The sequence below is a fragment of the Ursus maritimus genome, unplaced genomic scaffold (assembly GCF_017311325.1).
Source record: "Ursus maritimus isolate PB19 unplaced genomic scaffold, ASM1731132v1 scaffold_23, whole genome shotgun sequence".
Lineage (NCBI taxonomy): Eukaryota > Metazoa > Chordata > Mammalia > Carnivora > Ursidae > Ursus > Ursus maritimus.
The window spans coordinates 18,877,148-18,896,419 of NW_024424786.1; the positions used below are offsets into that span (position 1 = coordinate 18,877,148).

The 19,272-nt window shown below is 34.3% G+C and overlaps 2 protein-coding genes across 2 annotated transcripts in view; one reads left to right on the forward strand and one right to left on the reverse strand.

The window, feature by feature from the left end:
• CCDC73 (coiled-coil domain containing 73) overlaps positions 1 to 19,272 on the reverse strand; it is a 116,216-nt gene that overhangs the window by 64,935 nt on the left and 32,009 nt on the right. The window contains exons 5-7 of the mRNA XM_008686940.2: positions 18,075 to 18,110; positions 17,066 to 17,140; positions 753 to 791 (exon numbers count right to left, since the gene is read on the reverse strand). Coding sequence (XP_008685162.1) covers positions 753 to 791; positions 17,066 to 17,140; positions 18,075 to 18,110 — 150 coding nt within the window. The remainder of the gene's footprint in view (positions 1 to 752; positions 792 to 17,065; positions 17,141 to 18,074; positions 18,111 to 19,272) is intronic.
• LOC103659344 (protein SET-like) lies at positions 1,962 to 3,605 on the forward strand. Its single transcript, XM_008686838.2, is given in 1 exon segment — positions 1,962 to 3,605. A coding segment is annotated over 1 exon segment (927 nt). The 5' UTR covers positions 1,962 to 2,189; the 3' UTR covers positions 3,117 to 3,605.

Here is a 19,272-nt window from a genome sequence, read left to right on the forward strand (position 1 = left end):
TTCTGTAGTTAATAAGAAGTGATCTCTCGTTTCTTACTTCTCATAAATATGTAAACTTCACTCAAAAATTACTTTTACTTGTCTTATAGTCTACTCCAAAGAAGGAATATTGAAATAGCATAAGTCCACACAAAAAGCCCTCAGAGAATTTAAGTGGATATGGGAGAATTTTGCTCAATCAAAAATACAGGAAAAAAAATTCTTCTGAATTAAATAGGGATAGGAAGAGAGAATATCAAAGTAAATATTCCATAAAATATTATGCTGTAAAAATATAAATATTAATTTTTAATATACTATAGAAGTGGAAGGCATAACAATCACTTGTTGAATGATAAAGAATGAGTACCATATCCCAAGTGACATATTCAAATGCAACTTTGTATTATTTTAATTTTTCAGGCAATCAATAATAACTACATGTTTGCATAAATACCTAGAAAAGATAATAAAATAATAGGTTTATTGTTCTTATTCCCTTGTTCTTTGATATTAAAATAAGACCTCTATCAATAATCTGGGAACTGGGTTAAATTTATTTTATAATATATAAACACCATGTAATCCAGAAATAAATTTATGAAGTAAATTCATTTAAGCCATATTTGAAATTGTAATTCAGTCCTTTAAAGGGAATATTAATATCCAGTTTCAACTTTCTTTAATATAAGTGCCACATTTATATTGACCAAGATACTACACACATTATGTGCTAATCTGGGGAGTGGGTGTATATTTTGTAATCTCCTTACCATTTCACTTATTTTCTTCTGTAAAGAATATTTAGAAACCTTGAAAAAACAAAGAGAAAATTCATCATAATTCTGCACTCATCTGTTACAAATTCCTTCTGATATTAAAATTGTATGCTATAAAATGTGGTGTTTATTTCCTATGTACTATTTTTTCCTTGGGACATTTTTTTCAAGATGGTGGTTACAATAACTTTCTTCTGTATAACAAAAACAATATATTCATTAATTATTCAACACATATTTATGGAGCACCTACCGTCACTTTCCTTAGGACTCTGGGATACAGCACTGAACTAAACAAATCCCTGCCTTTAAGAAGCTTTCTGTCTTAGTGAGGGTAGTGGTAGCCAGACAATAAAATATAGGTAAAAAGTAGAAAGGCTAGAGAGTGACAACTACTATGAAGGAAAATAAAGCAAGCAGGATAGCAAGAGCAGTCTAGGAGAGTTTGCTACTTAGTATCAGCTCCTCATTGAAGAAAATTTGGTAAAATGGAAAAGCATAGGGAAAAAAGTTTTAAACAAATCATCTCACAACCCAGAAATGACAATCATTAATAATTCAGTACTTCTGGTTATTTTTCTATGCATTTATACTTTAAAAAAGAGCCAGTGGGGAGTGGAATAATAACATATGTACTATTTTGTGACCCATTTTTACTTAATATAAAACAAGCACCTTTCTATGACAAATTGATCCATAATGCAACTTTTTAATGGTTACACAGTATTCCACTGTTTACCTTAATATCATTACCAAATCACTCTCATTTTTGTAGGTTTACCCAGTTTGCAGTTTTATGACACTACTGTGAAATAAACATGCTTGTACCAAGAACTCGTAGCTACTCATTTTAGCAGAATAAATTCCAAGAAGCAAAATTCCTAGTATTTGTTCCTTTTCGTAGACTTTTAAAAATTCTTACATAGTCCTCTAGAGTAGCTGACCAAGTTAAACTCCAACCAGCTGTGGATGAGTGCTCATTTTCTTAAACTGTTTTTGTTAAATTTTAAGCAAAAATAATTACTTCACATTTCCTATGAAATCAATCTAGCATACAGCCTTGAATAAGCTGATAATTTTATTTCATTTTTGTGGAATAGGTCATATGTGTTCTATTTCTTCAACAAATATTAAATACATACCATAAGTAAAATATTAATATACACATTAGGGGTATAATACTGAACCAAAAAAAAAAAAAAAAACCCTGTCCAGATTAAATTCTGGGGATTGTAGAAAATAAGCAATATAAATAAGCTAAAATATACAGTCTATTAAATATTGATAAGCACTAAAGAAAAATAAATCAAGGAAGGAGATTACATAAGATGCTCAAGAAAATCCTTCCTGAGATGGCATCTTTTGAGTCAAGACTTGATAGGAGTGAGGAAGATAATTTCAGCAACTGCAAAGACCACAAGGTAGGAGGACATGTGGAGGGTTCAAAGAACAACAAGAAAGAGTAACTGGAGCTTCTTGCAGACGTGTGTCTGCCCTTGTTTCGTGGGCTTTCCTCATAGCATGACCCCCAAACACCAGTATTCAATCCTGCCTCAAACAAAGAAACTGAGACTGCCTCCTGCCCCCAAGCCAGAGGAGACATCGACCTCTCAGCACTTGCCAAAGGGAGAAACAGAACGGCAAGAAGCAACTGAACATACTGATGAAGTACAAGATGAAATAGACAGACTTAATGAACAAGCCAATGAGGAGATTCTGAAAGTAGAACAGAAATATAACAAACTCCACCAACCATTTTTTCAAAGATTGGAACTGATTGCCAAAATCCCAAATGTTGGGGTAACAACATTTGTCAACCATCCACAAGTGTCTGTACTGCTTGGGAAGGAAGATGAAGAGGCACTGCATTATTTGACAAGAGTTGAAGCGACATAATTTGATGATATTAAATCAGGTTACAGAATAGATTATTATTTTGATGAAAACCCTTACTGCAAAAATAAAGTTCTCTCCAAAGAATTTCATCTGCATGACAGTGGTGATTCATCTTCAAAGTCCACTGAAATCAAATGGAAATCTGGAAAGGATTTGACAAAACTTTCAAGTCAAACAAAGAATAAAGACAGCAGGAAGAGACAGCCTGAGGAACCGGAGAGCTTCTTCTGGTTTACTGGCCATTCTGATGCAGGTGCAGATGAGTCAGGAGAGGTCATCAAAGATGATATTTGGCCAAATCCATCACAGTACCTGGTTCCTGATATGGATGATGAGGAAGGGGAAGGAGAAGATGATGATGATGATGATGATGGATTGGAAGATATTGATGAGGAAGGTGAAGAAGATGAAGATGATGATGAGGGGGAGGAAGAAGGGAATGAAGGAGAAGATGACAAATGAAACACTGACGGATTCCACCCTTCCTTTTTGAATTTTCTCCAGTCCCTGGGAGCAAGCTGCAGTCTTTCTTCTCCCCCTCCTCTTGTGTTTATTTGCCCTGTTTTTTGAAGTCTCTTTTCTCTCCCTTTATCCCATGGTTCTTAACTTACTTTGGGGGGAAATACCTTGAGCAGAATACACTGGGAAAAGAATCTCTCCCCCTTTCTGTTCCAAATTCATTTTTATTCCTTCCTGTCACAACAAAAATTTTATGGAATCAACACCCCTGTGCTCTGTGGGAAAAAAAAAAAAAATCTTCTGCTCTCTTAGCTCTGCTGGAAACTAGAGGGTGTAGGCCCCTGTGTAGTAGTGCACAGAATTCTAGGTTTTTCCATCCTTTCTCTGTATACTGGGCTCAGAGATTACACTGTGTCTCTATGTGAATATGGAGAGTTAGCACTTACCAACATGTATCTGTCTGCTTTCTGTTGTTTTAAAAAAAAAAAAAACTTTAGGGGCGCCTGGGTGGCACAGCGGTTAAGCATCTGCCTTTGGCTCAGGGCGTGATCCCGGCGATCTAGGATCGAGCCCCACATCAGGCTCTTCTGCTATGAGCCTGCTTCTTCCTCTCCCACTCCCCCTGCTTGTGTTCCCTCTCTCGCTGGCTGTCTCTATCCCTGTCAAATAAATAAAATCTTTAAAAAAAAAAAAAACTTTAAAAAATGGGGTTATAGAGCGTCAGCAAAAGGTAAGTTTGAGAGGTTTGGGTAGGTTAAGTAGACATTTTGACAACATGTCTTCTCCTTTGGCACATTTAATTTTGATGTTTAACGACATCCTGGAGTTAAAGTTGACACTTTAAAAATAAAATTCTCTCCTAATGATGACTTGAACCCTGCCACTCGATGGGAGAATCAGCAGAACCTATAGGATCTTATTTGGAATTGATATTCTCTACTATAATTTTGTTCCTGTTTATTTTAAATATCTTTTTGTTTCACTGGAAGGAAAGATGATGCTCAGTTTTAAATGTTAAAAGTGTACAAGTTGCTTTGTTACAATAAAATTAAACGAGTACACATACACAAAAGAACAAGAAAGCCAATGTGGCTGGAAGGAAACAAGCAAGGGGAAGAACAGCAATAGAGGAGTTCAGAGAAAAGGAGGCAAGGGGGGCAAATCACTGTCTGTCTTATAATGCATGATATAGATTTAGGTTTTAGGTTTGTTTCTATTTTAAGATTTTATTTATTTATTTGACAGAGAGAGAGCACAAGCAGGGGGAGCAGCAAGCGGAGGCAGAGGGAGAAGCAGGCTTCCCACTGAGCAGGGAGCCCAACGTGGGGCTTGATCCTGGGACCCTGGGATCATGACCTGAGCTGAAGGCAGATGCTTAACTGACTGAGCCACTCAGGCACCCTAGATTTAGGTTTTCACACTGACTGAGACAGGAAGACAATGAAAATTCCAAGCACGAGTGTAACATAGCCTGACTTACTTTTTTTAAAGGATCACTCTGTTAACACTAACAGGGAACACAGGTGGAAGCAGGAAAACCACTTAATAAGCTACTGTCATAATTCAGATGAAAGAGGAATGAAAGAGGACTAGGGTTTTAATAATGAATGTAGTGAGAAGTGGTCAGATTCTGGATATACTCAGAGGAGAATGCTGAAAAAAATTGCAACTGGAATAAAGGAAGCTAAAATTAATGAGGAAAGAAAAGACAAAGACGTTTTCAGGAGGGGGATATTTTCTAAAGCAAAAAAATCATGTTCATGGTTTTGAATATATCAAATTTCATGTCAATCCAGGCAGGATTTGGGGCTGGAGATATATATTTGAAAGTCCTTTGCAGCATGTAGATCCATTCTGAAAGACACAAGATGGTATGAGATCAGAGTATTTTTTAAAGCATACAGACAAAAGAAAAGTAAAAGGGTAAGAAGTCATCTAGAAAAAGAAGAGGAAAACAAACTTCAGAATACTTTCACTTCAATCCTGAATTTATTATTTGTTACTGTAATATTTAATTTTATGTGGCAACTTGACTAGAACAAAAGGTGTCCAGATAAAACATTATTTCTGGGTGTGTCTGTGAGGGTGTTTCTGGATGACATCAGCATTTGAAGCAGTGGAAACCGTAAAGTAGAATGTGACACTTCTCTGCTTCTATAATTGGGTAACCCGACCCCTCATAATAAATCTCTTCCTGTATCTATATACTATTGGTTCTGTTTCACTGAAGAACCTTCACTAACATAGCTACCATTTGCCAAAAGGTAAAATTCACACATCTAGAGCAAATTTACAAAATTCTTTCAAGTCACTATTTTTCATACATTAACAACTCTGCATTTAATTTTTTCTGAATCATAATTCACAGCTACATTTTTTTTAAGATTTTTATTTATTTGACAGAGAGAGAGACAGCCAGCAAGAGAGGGAACACAAGCAGGAGGAGTGGGAGAGGAAGAAGCAGGTTCCCACCGGAGCAGGGAGCCCAATGTGGGGCTCAATCCCAGGACCCTGGGATCACGACCTGAGCCGAAGGCAGACGCTTAACGACTGAGCCACCCAGGCGCTCCCACACCTACATTTTATCAACATCTCTAGAGCACTTCCCAACTTAAAAAGCTACCACACAGTGACATTCCTATGAAACATAAGTAGAATTTGAAAGTAATATAACTAGACTGACATGAAATCATTTTATGGAGGCTATTATACACATTTTTTTTCATTCTAAAATTACACAGAAGTAGATTACAGTATAAGATACAGACATCTTTCTAATATAGAAAAAAAACTATACTGACACTAATTACTTTATTAAGTACAGAAGACAATTTCAAAAATAAAGTACAAATGTCTTCCTATTATAGCTATCCATCACTTTATGAAAAATTTTATTAAAAGATGACTATAAAATACATTTCTTTATAGCAAACCTTATTTTCCCATTAATTTTCCATTAACTGGCTTTATGTTTTTGGGGAATAAAACTCCTCAAAACTATGTTTAAAAATATTTAATCTTGGGGTGCCTGGGTGGCGCAGTTGTTAAGCGTCTGCCTTCGGCTCAGGGCGTGATCCCGGAGTTCTGGGATCGAGCCCCACGTCAGGCTCTTCCCCTGGGAGTCTGCTTCTTCCTCTCCCACTCCCCCTGCTTGTGTTCCCTCTCTCGCTGGCTGTCTCTCTCTGTCAAATAAATAAATAAAATCTTAAAAAAAAAAAAAAAGAAAAATATTTAACCTTTTCCCCTTCCTAAACAATTCAGTCCTAAGTCCATGGGGCAGGATAGGGCAGGGTAGGTGTCCACAGGGAAGGGATGAAGAGGTCACGGTGGCAGCATTCCAGAACAGGGTATCAGGCCTGAATGAGGAAAAGAGGATCCCAGTGAGAAGGAGAGAAATCTACTGTGGAGAGTAAGAAGCTGAGTAAGGTACTACTTGCAGATGACGTGATACTATATACAGAAAACCTGAGGGACACCTGACTGGCTCAGTTGGAAGACCATGTGACTCTTGATCTCAGGGTCATAAGTTCGAGCCCCATGTTGGGTGTAAAGATTACTAAAGAAAAGAAAAAGAAAACCAAAAGACTCCACCAAAAACTACTAGAACTGACAAATTAATTCAGTAAAGTCTCAGGATACAAAATCAATGTGCAAAACTTGCTACATTTCTATACACCATAATGAAGCAGTAGAAAGAGAAACTAGAAAACAATTCCATTTACAATTGCACAAAAAATAAGATACCTAGGGAAAAAAACTAATCAAAAAGGTTGAAAGACCTATATTCTGAAAACTATGAAACACTGATGAATGAAATTGAAGATGACACAAAGAAATGGAAAGACACAAAGAAATTCTATGCTCCTGGACTGGAAGAACAAATATTGTTAAAATGTCTGTGCTACCCAAAGCAATCTACACATTCAGTGCAATCCCTATCAAAATACCAACAGCATTTTTCACAGAACTTGAACCAACAATTCTAAAACTTGTATGGAACCACAAAAGACCCTGAATAGCCAAGCAATTTTGAAAAAGAAAAGCAAATTGCTGGAGGCATCACAATTCTGGACTTCAAGTTATATTACAAAGCTGTAGTAATGAAAACAGTATGGTACCAGTATAAAAACAGAAACACAGATCAATGGAACAGAATAGAAAACCCAGAAATAAACCCACGACTACATGGTCAATTAATCTTCAACAAAGCAGGAAAGAATATCCAACTGTTGACAGTCTCTTCAACAAATGGTGTTGGGAAAACAGGACCACTTTCTTACACCTTACACAAAAATAAATTCAAAATGGATTAAAGACCTAACTGTGAGACCTGAAAGCATAAAAATCCTAGAAGAGAACACAGGCAGTAATGTCTCTGACATCAGCTGTGGCAATATTTTTCTAGATATGTTCCCCAAAGCAAGGGAAATAAAAGCAAAAAGAAACTATTGGGATTACATCAAAATAAAGCTTCTGCACAGCAAAGGAAACAATCAACAAAACTAAAAGCTTATGGAATAGGAGAAGATATTTGCAAATGACATACCTAATAAATGGTTAGTTTCCAAATATATGAAGAACTTATAAAACTCAACACCCCCAAAACAAATAATCCAATTAAAAAATGGGCAGAAGACATGAAAGACATTTCTCCAAAGAAGACATACAAATGGCCAACAGACACATGAAAAGATGCTCAACACCACTGATTATCATGTCTCTATCTCTGTCAAATAAATAAATAAAATCTTAAAAAAAAAAAAACAAACTAAAAGGCAGCTTATGGAATAGGAGAAGATATTTGCAAATGACATACCTAATAAAAGGTTAGTTTCCAAAATATATGAAGAACTTATAAAACTCAACACCCCCAAAACAAATAATCCAATTAAAAATGGGCAGAAGACATGAAAGACATTTCTCCAAAGAAGACATACAGATGGCCAACAGACACATGAAAAGATGCTCAACACCACTGATTATCAAGGAAATGCCAATCAAAACTATACTGAGATATCGCCTCACACCTGTTAAAATGGCTAAAATCAAAAACACAAGAAACAACAAGTGTTGGGGAGGATGTGGAAAAAAGAACACTCATGCACTGTTGGTGGGAATGCAAACTGGTGCAGCCACTGTGGAAAACAGAATGGAGGCTCCTCAAAAGTTAAAAAGAGAACTACCCTATGATCCAGTAATTGCACTATTGGGTATTTACCCCAAAAATACAAAAGCACTAGTTCAAAGGGATACATGCACCCCTATGTTTATAGCAGCATTATTTATAATAGTCAAACTATGGAAGCAGCCCAAGTGTCCATCGACTGATGAATGGATAAAGAAGATGTGATACACACACACACACACACACACATAATGGAATATCATTCAGCTATAAAAAAAGAATGAAATCTTGCCATTTGCAATGACATAGTTGGAGCCAGAGTGTATAATGCTAAGCAGAATAAGTCAGAGAAAGACAAATACCATAACATCTTTATATGTGAAATTTAAGAAACAAAACAAGCAAGCAAAGTTTAAAGAGAAAGAGAGAGAGAGAGGCAAACCAAGAAACAGACTCTTAACTATAGAGAATAAACTGATGGTTACTAGAGGGGAGGTGGATGGGAAGATGGTGATGTGATTAAGGAGTGCATCTGTCATAAAGAGCACTGAGTGAGGCATGGAATTGCTGAATCACCATATTGTACACCTGAAACTAATAACACTGTATATTAACTATACTGGAATTAAAATTTAAAAAGAAGCGGAATAAGGTGAGGAGGCAACCCTGAAAAAGAGCAACCCAGTTCATGGTGTCAGAGTTCAAGCAGGGAAAAGAGGGCATCCATATTAGGAAAGAAGGCATGGCAAAATGGTAAACTGGTTTTATACAGGGTAGTTTATCAAAGTACATATATTAAGGATAAAGAATGTCACATTTCTCACTGTAAGAGGAAAGAAATGTATAAACACAGAAAGGAAATAAACTAAAATTAACCTCAGGGTTTTATATTGAAACTGGGGGTAATGTGAATTCAGGGTTTTTGATATACATAGGTTGTTAGGGAAATAAACATTATAAATTATAAATAAACATAAATTATATTTGTATGTAAATACGTAGATCTCCGTTCACCAAGAAAGTCTAAGAGCAGTGATGTATCAATAGTAATGAGCACAACAGTGCCCAGATCTTTGCTTCTACATACCATTTTCCATGGAGAATGGAGAAATGATTCATTCCAGTGCAAGGTCAACACTACAAAATGATCCTGGCACATTTTGCTTTTATCTAAAAGCAGGAAAATGCTGAAAGAATGAAGACATACCCAAAGGACTCAGTAATCAGCTTTATGGACTCTCACTAGCCAAATCAAGGATAATTTGAGCAACAAAATAAATGATAGTCATAGATTTTAATCCATTGAAAAAAACAAACTGAGTCTATACTGATATAAACAAATAAATGAATATAGTAAAAGTCTGGTGAGAAACAGAATATTTACATAATTTCAATTTCAAAGTATCTCCTTACAAAATACTCTGATTACAAAGGGGAAAAGAGTACGTTGTCTTTTTTTTTTTTTTTTTAAAGATTTTATTTATTTGACAGAGAGACAGCCAGTGAGAGAGGGAACACAAGCAGGGGGAGGAGTGGGAAAGGAAGAAGAGGCTCCCAGTGCAGGAGTCTGATGCGGGGCTCAATTCTAGAACGCCAGTATCACGCCCTGAGCCAAAGGCAGACGCTTAACGACTGAGCCACCCAGGTGCCCCAAAAGTACATTTTCAATAGAGAAATTTGTCAGATACTACCTTAATCAAATGATCAAAGTGGACATCACCAATAGTGAAAATGAAATCATGAACCATCTGATAGGATTCAGTTAAAAGAACAAGACATTTCTTCTGTAATATTACGCCAAAGATATACAACTAATTCTAATCATGAGGAAACATCATTATAAACAGACATTGAGGGACATTCTACAAAAGAACTGGTATGTAATCTTTTAGAGCAAAGTCATAAAAATTACTCAAAGACTGAGGAACTAGTCTAGATAAAAGAGATTAAAGAGATAAGACAAATAAATGCACCATAAGATTCCAAACTGGATCTTTTTGCTATAAAACACCTTATTAAGATAACTAGTAAAACCTTACTGGAGCATGAGAATCAGATTATAATTATGTATCAATGTTAACTTACTGATTTTGATGGTGTTGTTATGCTTTTGTAGGAGAACATCCTTGATTGTAGGAAAGATAAACTATAGTTTTGGAGGTAGTAGGGTATCAGAGTAGCATGCTACTCTTAAATCATTCAGGAAAAAATAAGCTCTTTATATTGTATTTCCAACATCTCTGTAAGTTTATGATTCTCCAAACTACAAAAGTATCCAAACGTCTAAAAATTCCTCAAGGATAAATTTACACACTACAGGAATATAATTCCCTTTGTCACTGTGGTTAAGGCCTAATAAAATTATGTTTCAATGGTACAAGCAATACATTATGTATTAAATATGCCCTCGGTTCTGCAAGAGTAATTACGATCTTAATTTATAAATTCAGTAAGTTTAAAATTTAGTGAAATAACATTACGTCATAGAACTATAGAGCTGAAAATCTGACAGGTCATTCATTACTCCCAATCCAAGTTTTACCATTTTCTATCTATGCTCTCTTATTCATGCCTCTACTGGGTGACTGAATGAAGACCTCTCCCCAAATTCCTTACTCCTGACATCCAGAGTAATGTACTTATGTTACTGGTTAATAAAGTAAGTGATCTTGTTTGGGAAATTCTTTTTTTTATTGTTTGGGAAATTCTAATGTTTTCAATTTCTTTTCCCTTTTACCTGAAGGGAAATTGAGGCTCAGGAAGACAAAGTGCCTTACCAGAGGATCATGTAATAAGTCATTAATAGGAAAAAACAATTTACTTAAAACCTATAGATAGAAAAATCAACAAAATCAGGAAAATACTCTGCAAAAATAAATTCAATACAGAAATAGAAATAATTTTTAAAAGAACCTTCCCCAAAATGTAGAGCTGAAGAATGCAATGAATGAAATTTAAAAAAATGCTAGAGAGAGCTTTAAGGCCACTCTTTATTGAATAGAAGAACCAGTGAACTCGAAGACAGATCATTTGAAATTATTCAATCAGAGAAGGAAAACAAGTGAAGGAGGGTGAAGAAAGCCTAAAAAATTTATAAAACAGCATCGAAGGAATCAATATAAGCATTGGGGTGTACCAGAAGGAGAAAAGACAAAGGGGCAGAAGAAAGCTAATTCAAAGAAATAATGGCTGAAAACTTTCCACATCTTGGGAGGGAAATGGACATCCAGACTCATCAGATTCAGAGGACTACAAACAGAATGCACCAAAAGAAGAATATGCCAAGACACATTATAATCAAGTTGTCAAGTCAAGGAGAAAAGAGACTTCTGAGAGTAGCAAGAGAAATGCAGTTTGTCAAATGTAAGGGAACTCCAATAAGATTATCTGAAGACTTCTCAGCAGACCTTGCAGGCCAGAAGAGAGTAGGATGATATATTCTAAGTATGAAAAGAAAAATCTGCCAACCAAGACTACTATACCTAGCAAAACTATCATTTAAAAGATGAAGGAGAGAGAAAAATCTTTCCCAAACAAACAAAACTAAGGGAATCTGTTACCATTTGACTTGCTTTATAAAAAATAATGAAGGAAGTTCTTCAAATTGAAACAAAAACATGCCAAACAACAATGCAAGAGCACATGAAAGTATAATTCTCATTCGTAAAGTATAGAGACAAACATAGAGAAATTCAAGACTGAATGAGTAGTACATAAATTACTTTTAACCCTTATATAAAAGTTTAGAAATAAAAATGTATTAATGAATACACAATATAAAAAGATGCAAACACTGGTTATGAGAACACAAAGTTGAGGAGGCAAAGTGTAGTACTTTTGTATGCAGTTAAAGTTACTATCAACTTAAAATAGTTATAAGTACAAGATATTTTATGCAAGACTTCAGATAACCATAAAGATAAAAACCTATAATGCATACACAAAAGATAAAGAAAAAAATCAGAGAAAATCACTACAAAAACATCAAATAAAAAAGGCAGACAAGAGATGCACAAAACTACCACAAAACAGACAGAAAACAATTTACAAAATGACAACAGTAATTCCACACCTATCAATAATTACTATAAATGTATATGTATTAAACTTTCCAACCAAAAGGCACAGAGTGACAGGATAAAAAAAACAAAATCAAGTGATACACAGCTGTTCCCACTTATCTGTGGTTTCACTTTGGATGGTTTCAATTACCCATGGTCAACTGCAATTTGGAAGCAGATGAGTTCTCTCCTGATGTGCCATCAAAAGGTTAATAGGAGCCTAACACTATATCACTCACCTCACTTCATCTCATCACATAGGCATTTTATCATCTCACAGCATCACAAGAAGAGAAGAAGGGTGAGGTTTTTTTTTTTTTAATGTATTTATTTGAGAGAAAGAGAGCAGGGGGAGAGGGAGAGAATCTTCAAGCTGACTCTCTGCTGAGTGTGGAGCTTGACGTGGGGCTCAATCTCACAACCCTGAGATCATGACCTGAGCCGAAATCAAAAGTCGGATGCTTAACCGACTGAGCCACCCAGGTGCCCTGAAGGGTGAGTTTAGTATAATAAGATATTTTAAGAGAGAGAGAAAAAAAAGAAAAAGAGAGAGATCACATTCACATAACATTTATTATAATATATTGTTTATAATTGTTTTATTTTATTATTAGTTATTGTTAATCTCTTACTGTGCTTAATTTACTTTATCATAGGTATTTATGTATAGGAAATAAGCAGTATATTTAGAGTTCAGTACTACCCATGGTTTCAGGCATCCAAGGGGGTCTTGAAACATACTCCCCATTGATAAAGGAGGACTACTGTACTATCTACAAGAGACTCACTTTAGATTTAAGGACACAAATAGGCTGAAAGTACAGAGATGAAGTAACCAAAAATAGGCTGAAAGTACAGAGATAGTAACCAAAAATAAAGCACAGGTGACTATATTTATATCAGACAAAATATCCTTCAGGTCAAAAGGAGACAAAAAAGTGGAGACAAAAAAGTCATTATATAATGCAAAGAAGTCAGTTCAACAGGAAGCTATAACAGCTGTTTATGCACCCAACATCAGAACACCTAAATATATAAAGCAAATATCAACAGATCTGAAGGGAAAAATTGACAGAAATACAGTAATAGTAGGAGACTTTAATACCTCACTTAAATAATGTACAAAACATCCAGACGAAAATCTATCAAGCATTTAATCTTTAAACCTCACTATGGATGAGGTCCTCAAATACACCTAACAGATGTACACAGAACTTTTCACCCTACAGCAGAAGAATACATTTCTTCTCAAGTACACATGAAACATTCTCCAGGACAGATCATGTTAGGTCACAAAACAAGTCTTTGCAAATTTAAGATCAAAATCATTCCAAATATCTTTTCCACCTACAATGGAAACAAGAAAAACAGTAAGAAAACAGGAAAATTCACAAGTATATAGAAATTAAACAACACTCTTGAATAATCACTGTGTCCATAAAGGGGGAATTTAAAAAGTATCTTGAGACACATAAAAACAATAATACAACATAACAAAACTTATGGGATGCAGCAAAAGCAGTACTAATGGGTAATTTGATAATGATAAATGCCTACACTAAAAAAGAGAAATATTTCAAATAAACAATCTAATCTTACATCTCAAAGAACTAGGAAAAAAGGTAACAAACGAATCCCAAAATCAGCAAAAGGAAATAATAAAGATTAGAACAGAAATAAATAATAAAAAGAAAAACAATAGAAAAAAAATCAACAAAACTAAGAGTTATTTTTTTGGAAGGACAAATGAAATCTACTAACCCTTAGCTAGACTAACAAAAAGAAGATTCAAATCAATAAAGTCAGAAATGGAAGGAGACATTACAGTGATGCCTCAGAAATAAAAAGAAACAACTATATGCCAACAAATTGGACAATCTGGAAGAATGGATAAATTCTTAGAAGCGCACAACCTGTTAAAATTGAAGAAAGATGACATGGAAAGTCTGAACATACCCATCACAAATAAGGAAATTGAATCAGTAATTAAAAACCTCCCAAGGAAGAAAATCCCCAAACCAGATAGCTTCATGGATAAATTCTCCTAAATATTTAAGGAATTAATATCCCAAACCTTAAATTCTTCCAAAATACAGAAGAGGAAGAAACACTTCCAAACTCATTTTATGAGGCCAGTATCACTCTGATACCAAAGTCCGAAAAAGACAATACAAGAAAAGAAATCTACAGGCCAATATCCATGATGAACATAGATGCAAAAGTCTTCAACGAAATTCTAGCAAACCAAATTCAACAGCATGTTAAAGGTTCATACATTGTGACCAAATGGGATTTATCCCTGGGCTGCAAGATGGTCTGGCATATGCATATCAATCAATGTCATACATCACATTAACAGAATTTAAAAATCCATATGTTCATCTCATAGATGGAGAAAGGGTATCTGACAAAATTTAAAATCTATTCATGATAAAAACTCTCAACAAAAGAGGTACACAAGGTAACTTACCTCAACACAATAAAAGCCTTATATAAAAAGCCCACGATAAACATCACCACCAATTCAGTAGAAGGCATGGATACTCATTCTTACCACCTTCTTCAACACAGTGCTGAAAGTCCTAGCCAGAGCAATTAGAGAAGAAAAAGAAATAAAAGGCTTCCAAATCAGAAAGAAGTAAAATTTTCTGTTTGGAGATGACTTGATCAGATACGTAGAAAACCCTAAAGACTCAACAAAAACACTGTCAGAACTAATAAATGAATATATTAAAGTTGCAGATACAAAACCAACACACAAAAATCAGCCATATTTCTATACACAAACAACAAACTATCCAAAAAGGAAATTAAGAAAACAATCCCATTCACAACAACTAAAAAAAATATGTAGGAATAAATTTAACCAAAGAGGTAAATTATTTGTACACTGAATATTATAAAATATTGATGAAGGAAATTTTAAAAGACAGATAAGTGGAAAGATATCCTGTGTTCATGGATAGAAGGATATTGTGAAGATGTATATATTATCCAAAGTGATCTACCAATTCAATGCAATCTATCAAAATCACAATATGAAACTCTACAGAAATAGAAAAAAATCCTAAAATTCATACAGAACCATGAAAACCCCTAAAACCAGAATAGCTAAAGTAAACTTGAGCAACATGAACAAAGTTACAGGCATCATGCTTCCTGATTTCAAAATATATTTCAGAGTTACTGTGATCAAAACAGTATGCTATTGGTATAAAAACAGAGATATTGGTTAATGGATCAGACTAGAGAGACCAGAAATCCAGGCAACTACAGCTAACTGATCTTTAACAAGGGTAACAAGAATATACAATGGGGTAAAGATAATCTTCAATAAATGGTGTTAGAAAAACTGGACATCCACATACAGAAGACAAATCAGACCCTTATCTCACACCATATACAAAATCTCATACTATATAGAAAAATCAACTCAAAATAGAGTAAAGACTTAAACATAAGACCTGAAACCATAAAATTACCAGAAAACAGAGGGGAAAAGCTCCTTGACATTAGCACAAGCGGTGATATTTTTTAATATGACAACAAAAGCACAGGCAATAAAAGCAAAAATTGTCTACTGGAACTACATAAAACTAAAAAGCTTCTGCAAACAAAGGAAATAATCAATGGAGTGAAAAGACAACCTAAAATGGGAGAAACACTTGTAAACCATGTATCTGATTGGGGTTAATATCCAAAATGTATCAGAAGCTCATACACTCCACAGCAACAAAACAAAACCAATATAAAAAATGGGCTGAGGACCAGGATAGACTTTTCTAGAAAGACATACAAATGGCCAACAGGTATATAAGAAGGTGCTCAAGATCACTAATCATCAGGGAAATGCAAATCAAACCCAAAGAGGTTATCACTTTACATCTATTAGAATGTCTATGACTAAAAAGACAAGAGATAACAAGATTGGTGAGGATATGAAGAAAAGGAAACCTTCTTACTACCTTAATCAACTAAAGAAAGAAAGTTTATTATATGCTTAACCATGAAGGAAATCCACACTATGATGTGAATTACCTGATTAAGGTAGTGACCATCAGCATACTTCCATTATAAAAATATATTTTGGTCTTTGTAATTAATGTTATCTATAGGGTGATAACTTCAAAATCCTGTATCTTCTCCCCTAACAATCTTTATTTTACTTTGTATCTCATTTTATTGCTTGTCTTCCCCCCACCTTGAATGGAAGCTCCATAAAAGTAAATTATTTTTGTCCTTTTTATTCATTGCTATATCTCCAGTGCTTGGCACATTGTAGACCTTCAGTAAATACGCTTAACGAAACATCATTAGCTATATACGTCTGTATTCTATAGGAGACTGTGTACAGCCTAGAGGCAAATGTGATGCTTTTGGCATCTCTGTATTTGCAGAAAATAAGCACAGTACATAACAAATAATCATGACTAGCTTAATGCTATTTTATTTTCACTTTTAAGGACCACAGGTAATCAGTTATAATATATAGGTCTGACTTGGTTTGTTCGTTAATAAAGTGTTAAAAATAACAATTATATTACAGTAAGAAATAATGAAGCTATTTTAATATTTCCTTTTAAAATAAAAGATGAGGAAAAATCCTACTAATTTGAAATTCAAGGCTTTCAGGAAAAAATTACAAAGTTACATGATATATGAATTTTTGTCAGCTTTGTTTTGCTAACTTACATGTTTAGTGGACATTTTACTAATATAATGCTAATATGCCAAATTATTTTTTAAGCAATACTAAGTTACTTTACCTGTAATGCTTTTAATGTTTCCTTCAATCCTTCTATTTCTTTTTCTTTTATTTCTGCAGCAAGTTGGTATTTTCCCTTTAAGTAAAAAAACTGTATTTCAGTACTTTCCAATGTAAGTGATATTATTAATGGGGAAGATACAAAAGCTCAAGAACCAAAACCTCTTCTTTACAAAACTAACACTCCACAGCTTTAAACTTGGATCTGCAACACAACTTACATTCCCAATGACTTCAAAAAAGATCATGAACATACAATAAGGCCTCTATAAGATTACAAATATCATGAAATGAAAATTATAACAAAACACTTTATCAGTATAATATTATAACAAATATTTATGGTGGCTTCAGTGCATGATAATCATTTTATCAGTAGGGCATTCCTGAGAATTTATGGATACTATGAAATTATTTAATTCACACAGCTAGAATAAATGTATTCTAATTAATAAGTTACAAGTATATTTCTCTTATAAAGATATGGGAGAATTTTTTTAAAGGGCTTTGTAAATAGTATACCCACTGACATAATAAAAACATGTATTAACTATTAAATAATTAGAGAAAATATTTAATGCTAGGTGAATTTCTAGTTCAGAGTTGTGTCTTCTTTTCCAATTGGTCTGCATCCAGACGCAAATCATTTTAATGTTTAAACAGGTAATTACACTGAAAAAGCACTAAAAATATACTTAATAGAAACACTGCAGTAGAATAGAAAAAAACATTAATTTGGGGGCTGAAGAGATCTGGGTTCTAGTCCCAACTTCACCACTTCAGAATGAGAGCTTCAGCTCAGCAAGTCATTTAGTCTTGCTAGGCTTTAGTATTCCAACTGTAAAATGACAGAGGCAACACGATTTCCTTGGCTCTTTTCAATTTCTAAGACTTTAAGCAATTAACAGTCTCCATTAATCTACTGCTAATACTCCTTTTCATTGTGGTAAACAACTGATAATTAAATGCATTTAACTATGCTTTAAATTATTAAAAAAATTAATAAATACCTTTTCTTCTTCCAAGGCACACATCTTCATTTGCAACTGATAAATAATTTTAAAAGTGAAAATACAGGTAAGTAAACTGTTAGCAGTGATTTACACTGGTCGGTAAGACTATAAAAGTATTTTACATGTCTATCCTGTTTGAACCTAATACAATGTGAACGTGCTACCTCTACACTGAGAAAATAATAAAAGATATACAAGAGGGTAAAAAGCCAGTCACCAAAAGAAATGAAAAATTTAATCACAGGATTAGGAATACCAATCATCCTTGAAAATTTAGTTTTTCCTTCCACGAGTTTTTTTCTTGTACGTGTCAGTACTTTGCCATCTACTCTTAAATAATAACATATAAAGTTTCCTGAAGGCACACTTTTATGAAATCAGTATCATCTGTATTAGCATTGACAGTATTTTCTGAAATTTTTTTTAAAAATGCATGTAGGTGTCTCATAAATAGTGGTATTTTAAAGCAGAGTAAGTAGGGTCAACATGCCAAAGAAAACAAAATATTATAAACAACACAAGAATAGGTAAAACTGTCAAGAAATAAAATTTTTCTTTGGAACTTCTCCTTCTCATTTTCCACATCCCTCATTCACATTCAAGAATCAGGAAGAGGAGAGGAGTAGTTGAAGGGAGGGGAGGAAAAAAGGAAACAAACAACAACGGGGTGGGGGGAGAGCCCAAGAGCACTTTCTCCATTACCCTTCAGATACCCAGATATTCTTATTTTGCCCAAAGTCCCTTGTGATAAAAGAGACACAGACTTGCCCTCTCCTAGAGAATACTATCTGGCATATTTGGCTTCTGCTTCCTTAGTCTTCAATTAAAGCCCCCATACCTTCGGTGAGGCTAATCTCAGACTAATAGGAAGAAAGTTTATCCTCTGCTTAAACAAATCTGCACTACAGTGTGGACTACAAACAACCTCAACCAACTAGTGATTTACCTTACATAGGTGTATTTCCCTTTCTAAACATACACACTTGTGTGGAGAAAAAGGCAAAAAGAGAGGGAAGGAAAAAGGAAGAAAAAATGGTGATGCTGGAATGACCATAAGGAAAAAATTTCTTGAGAATATTTTTCAGGAGCACATTTCTTACACTTATATTTTCTAAAGAGGGACTGAAGAAAAATTTGAGGTAGTAAAGAAGAGCTGTATTACTCAAAATAACTGAAGAAGTTGTTATTCATTATA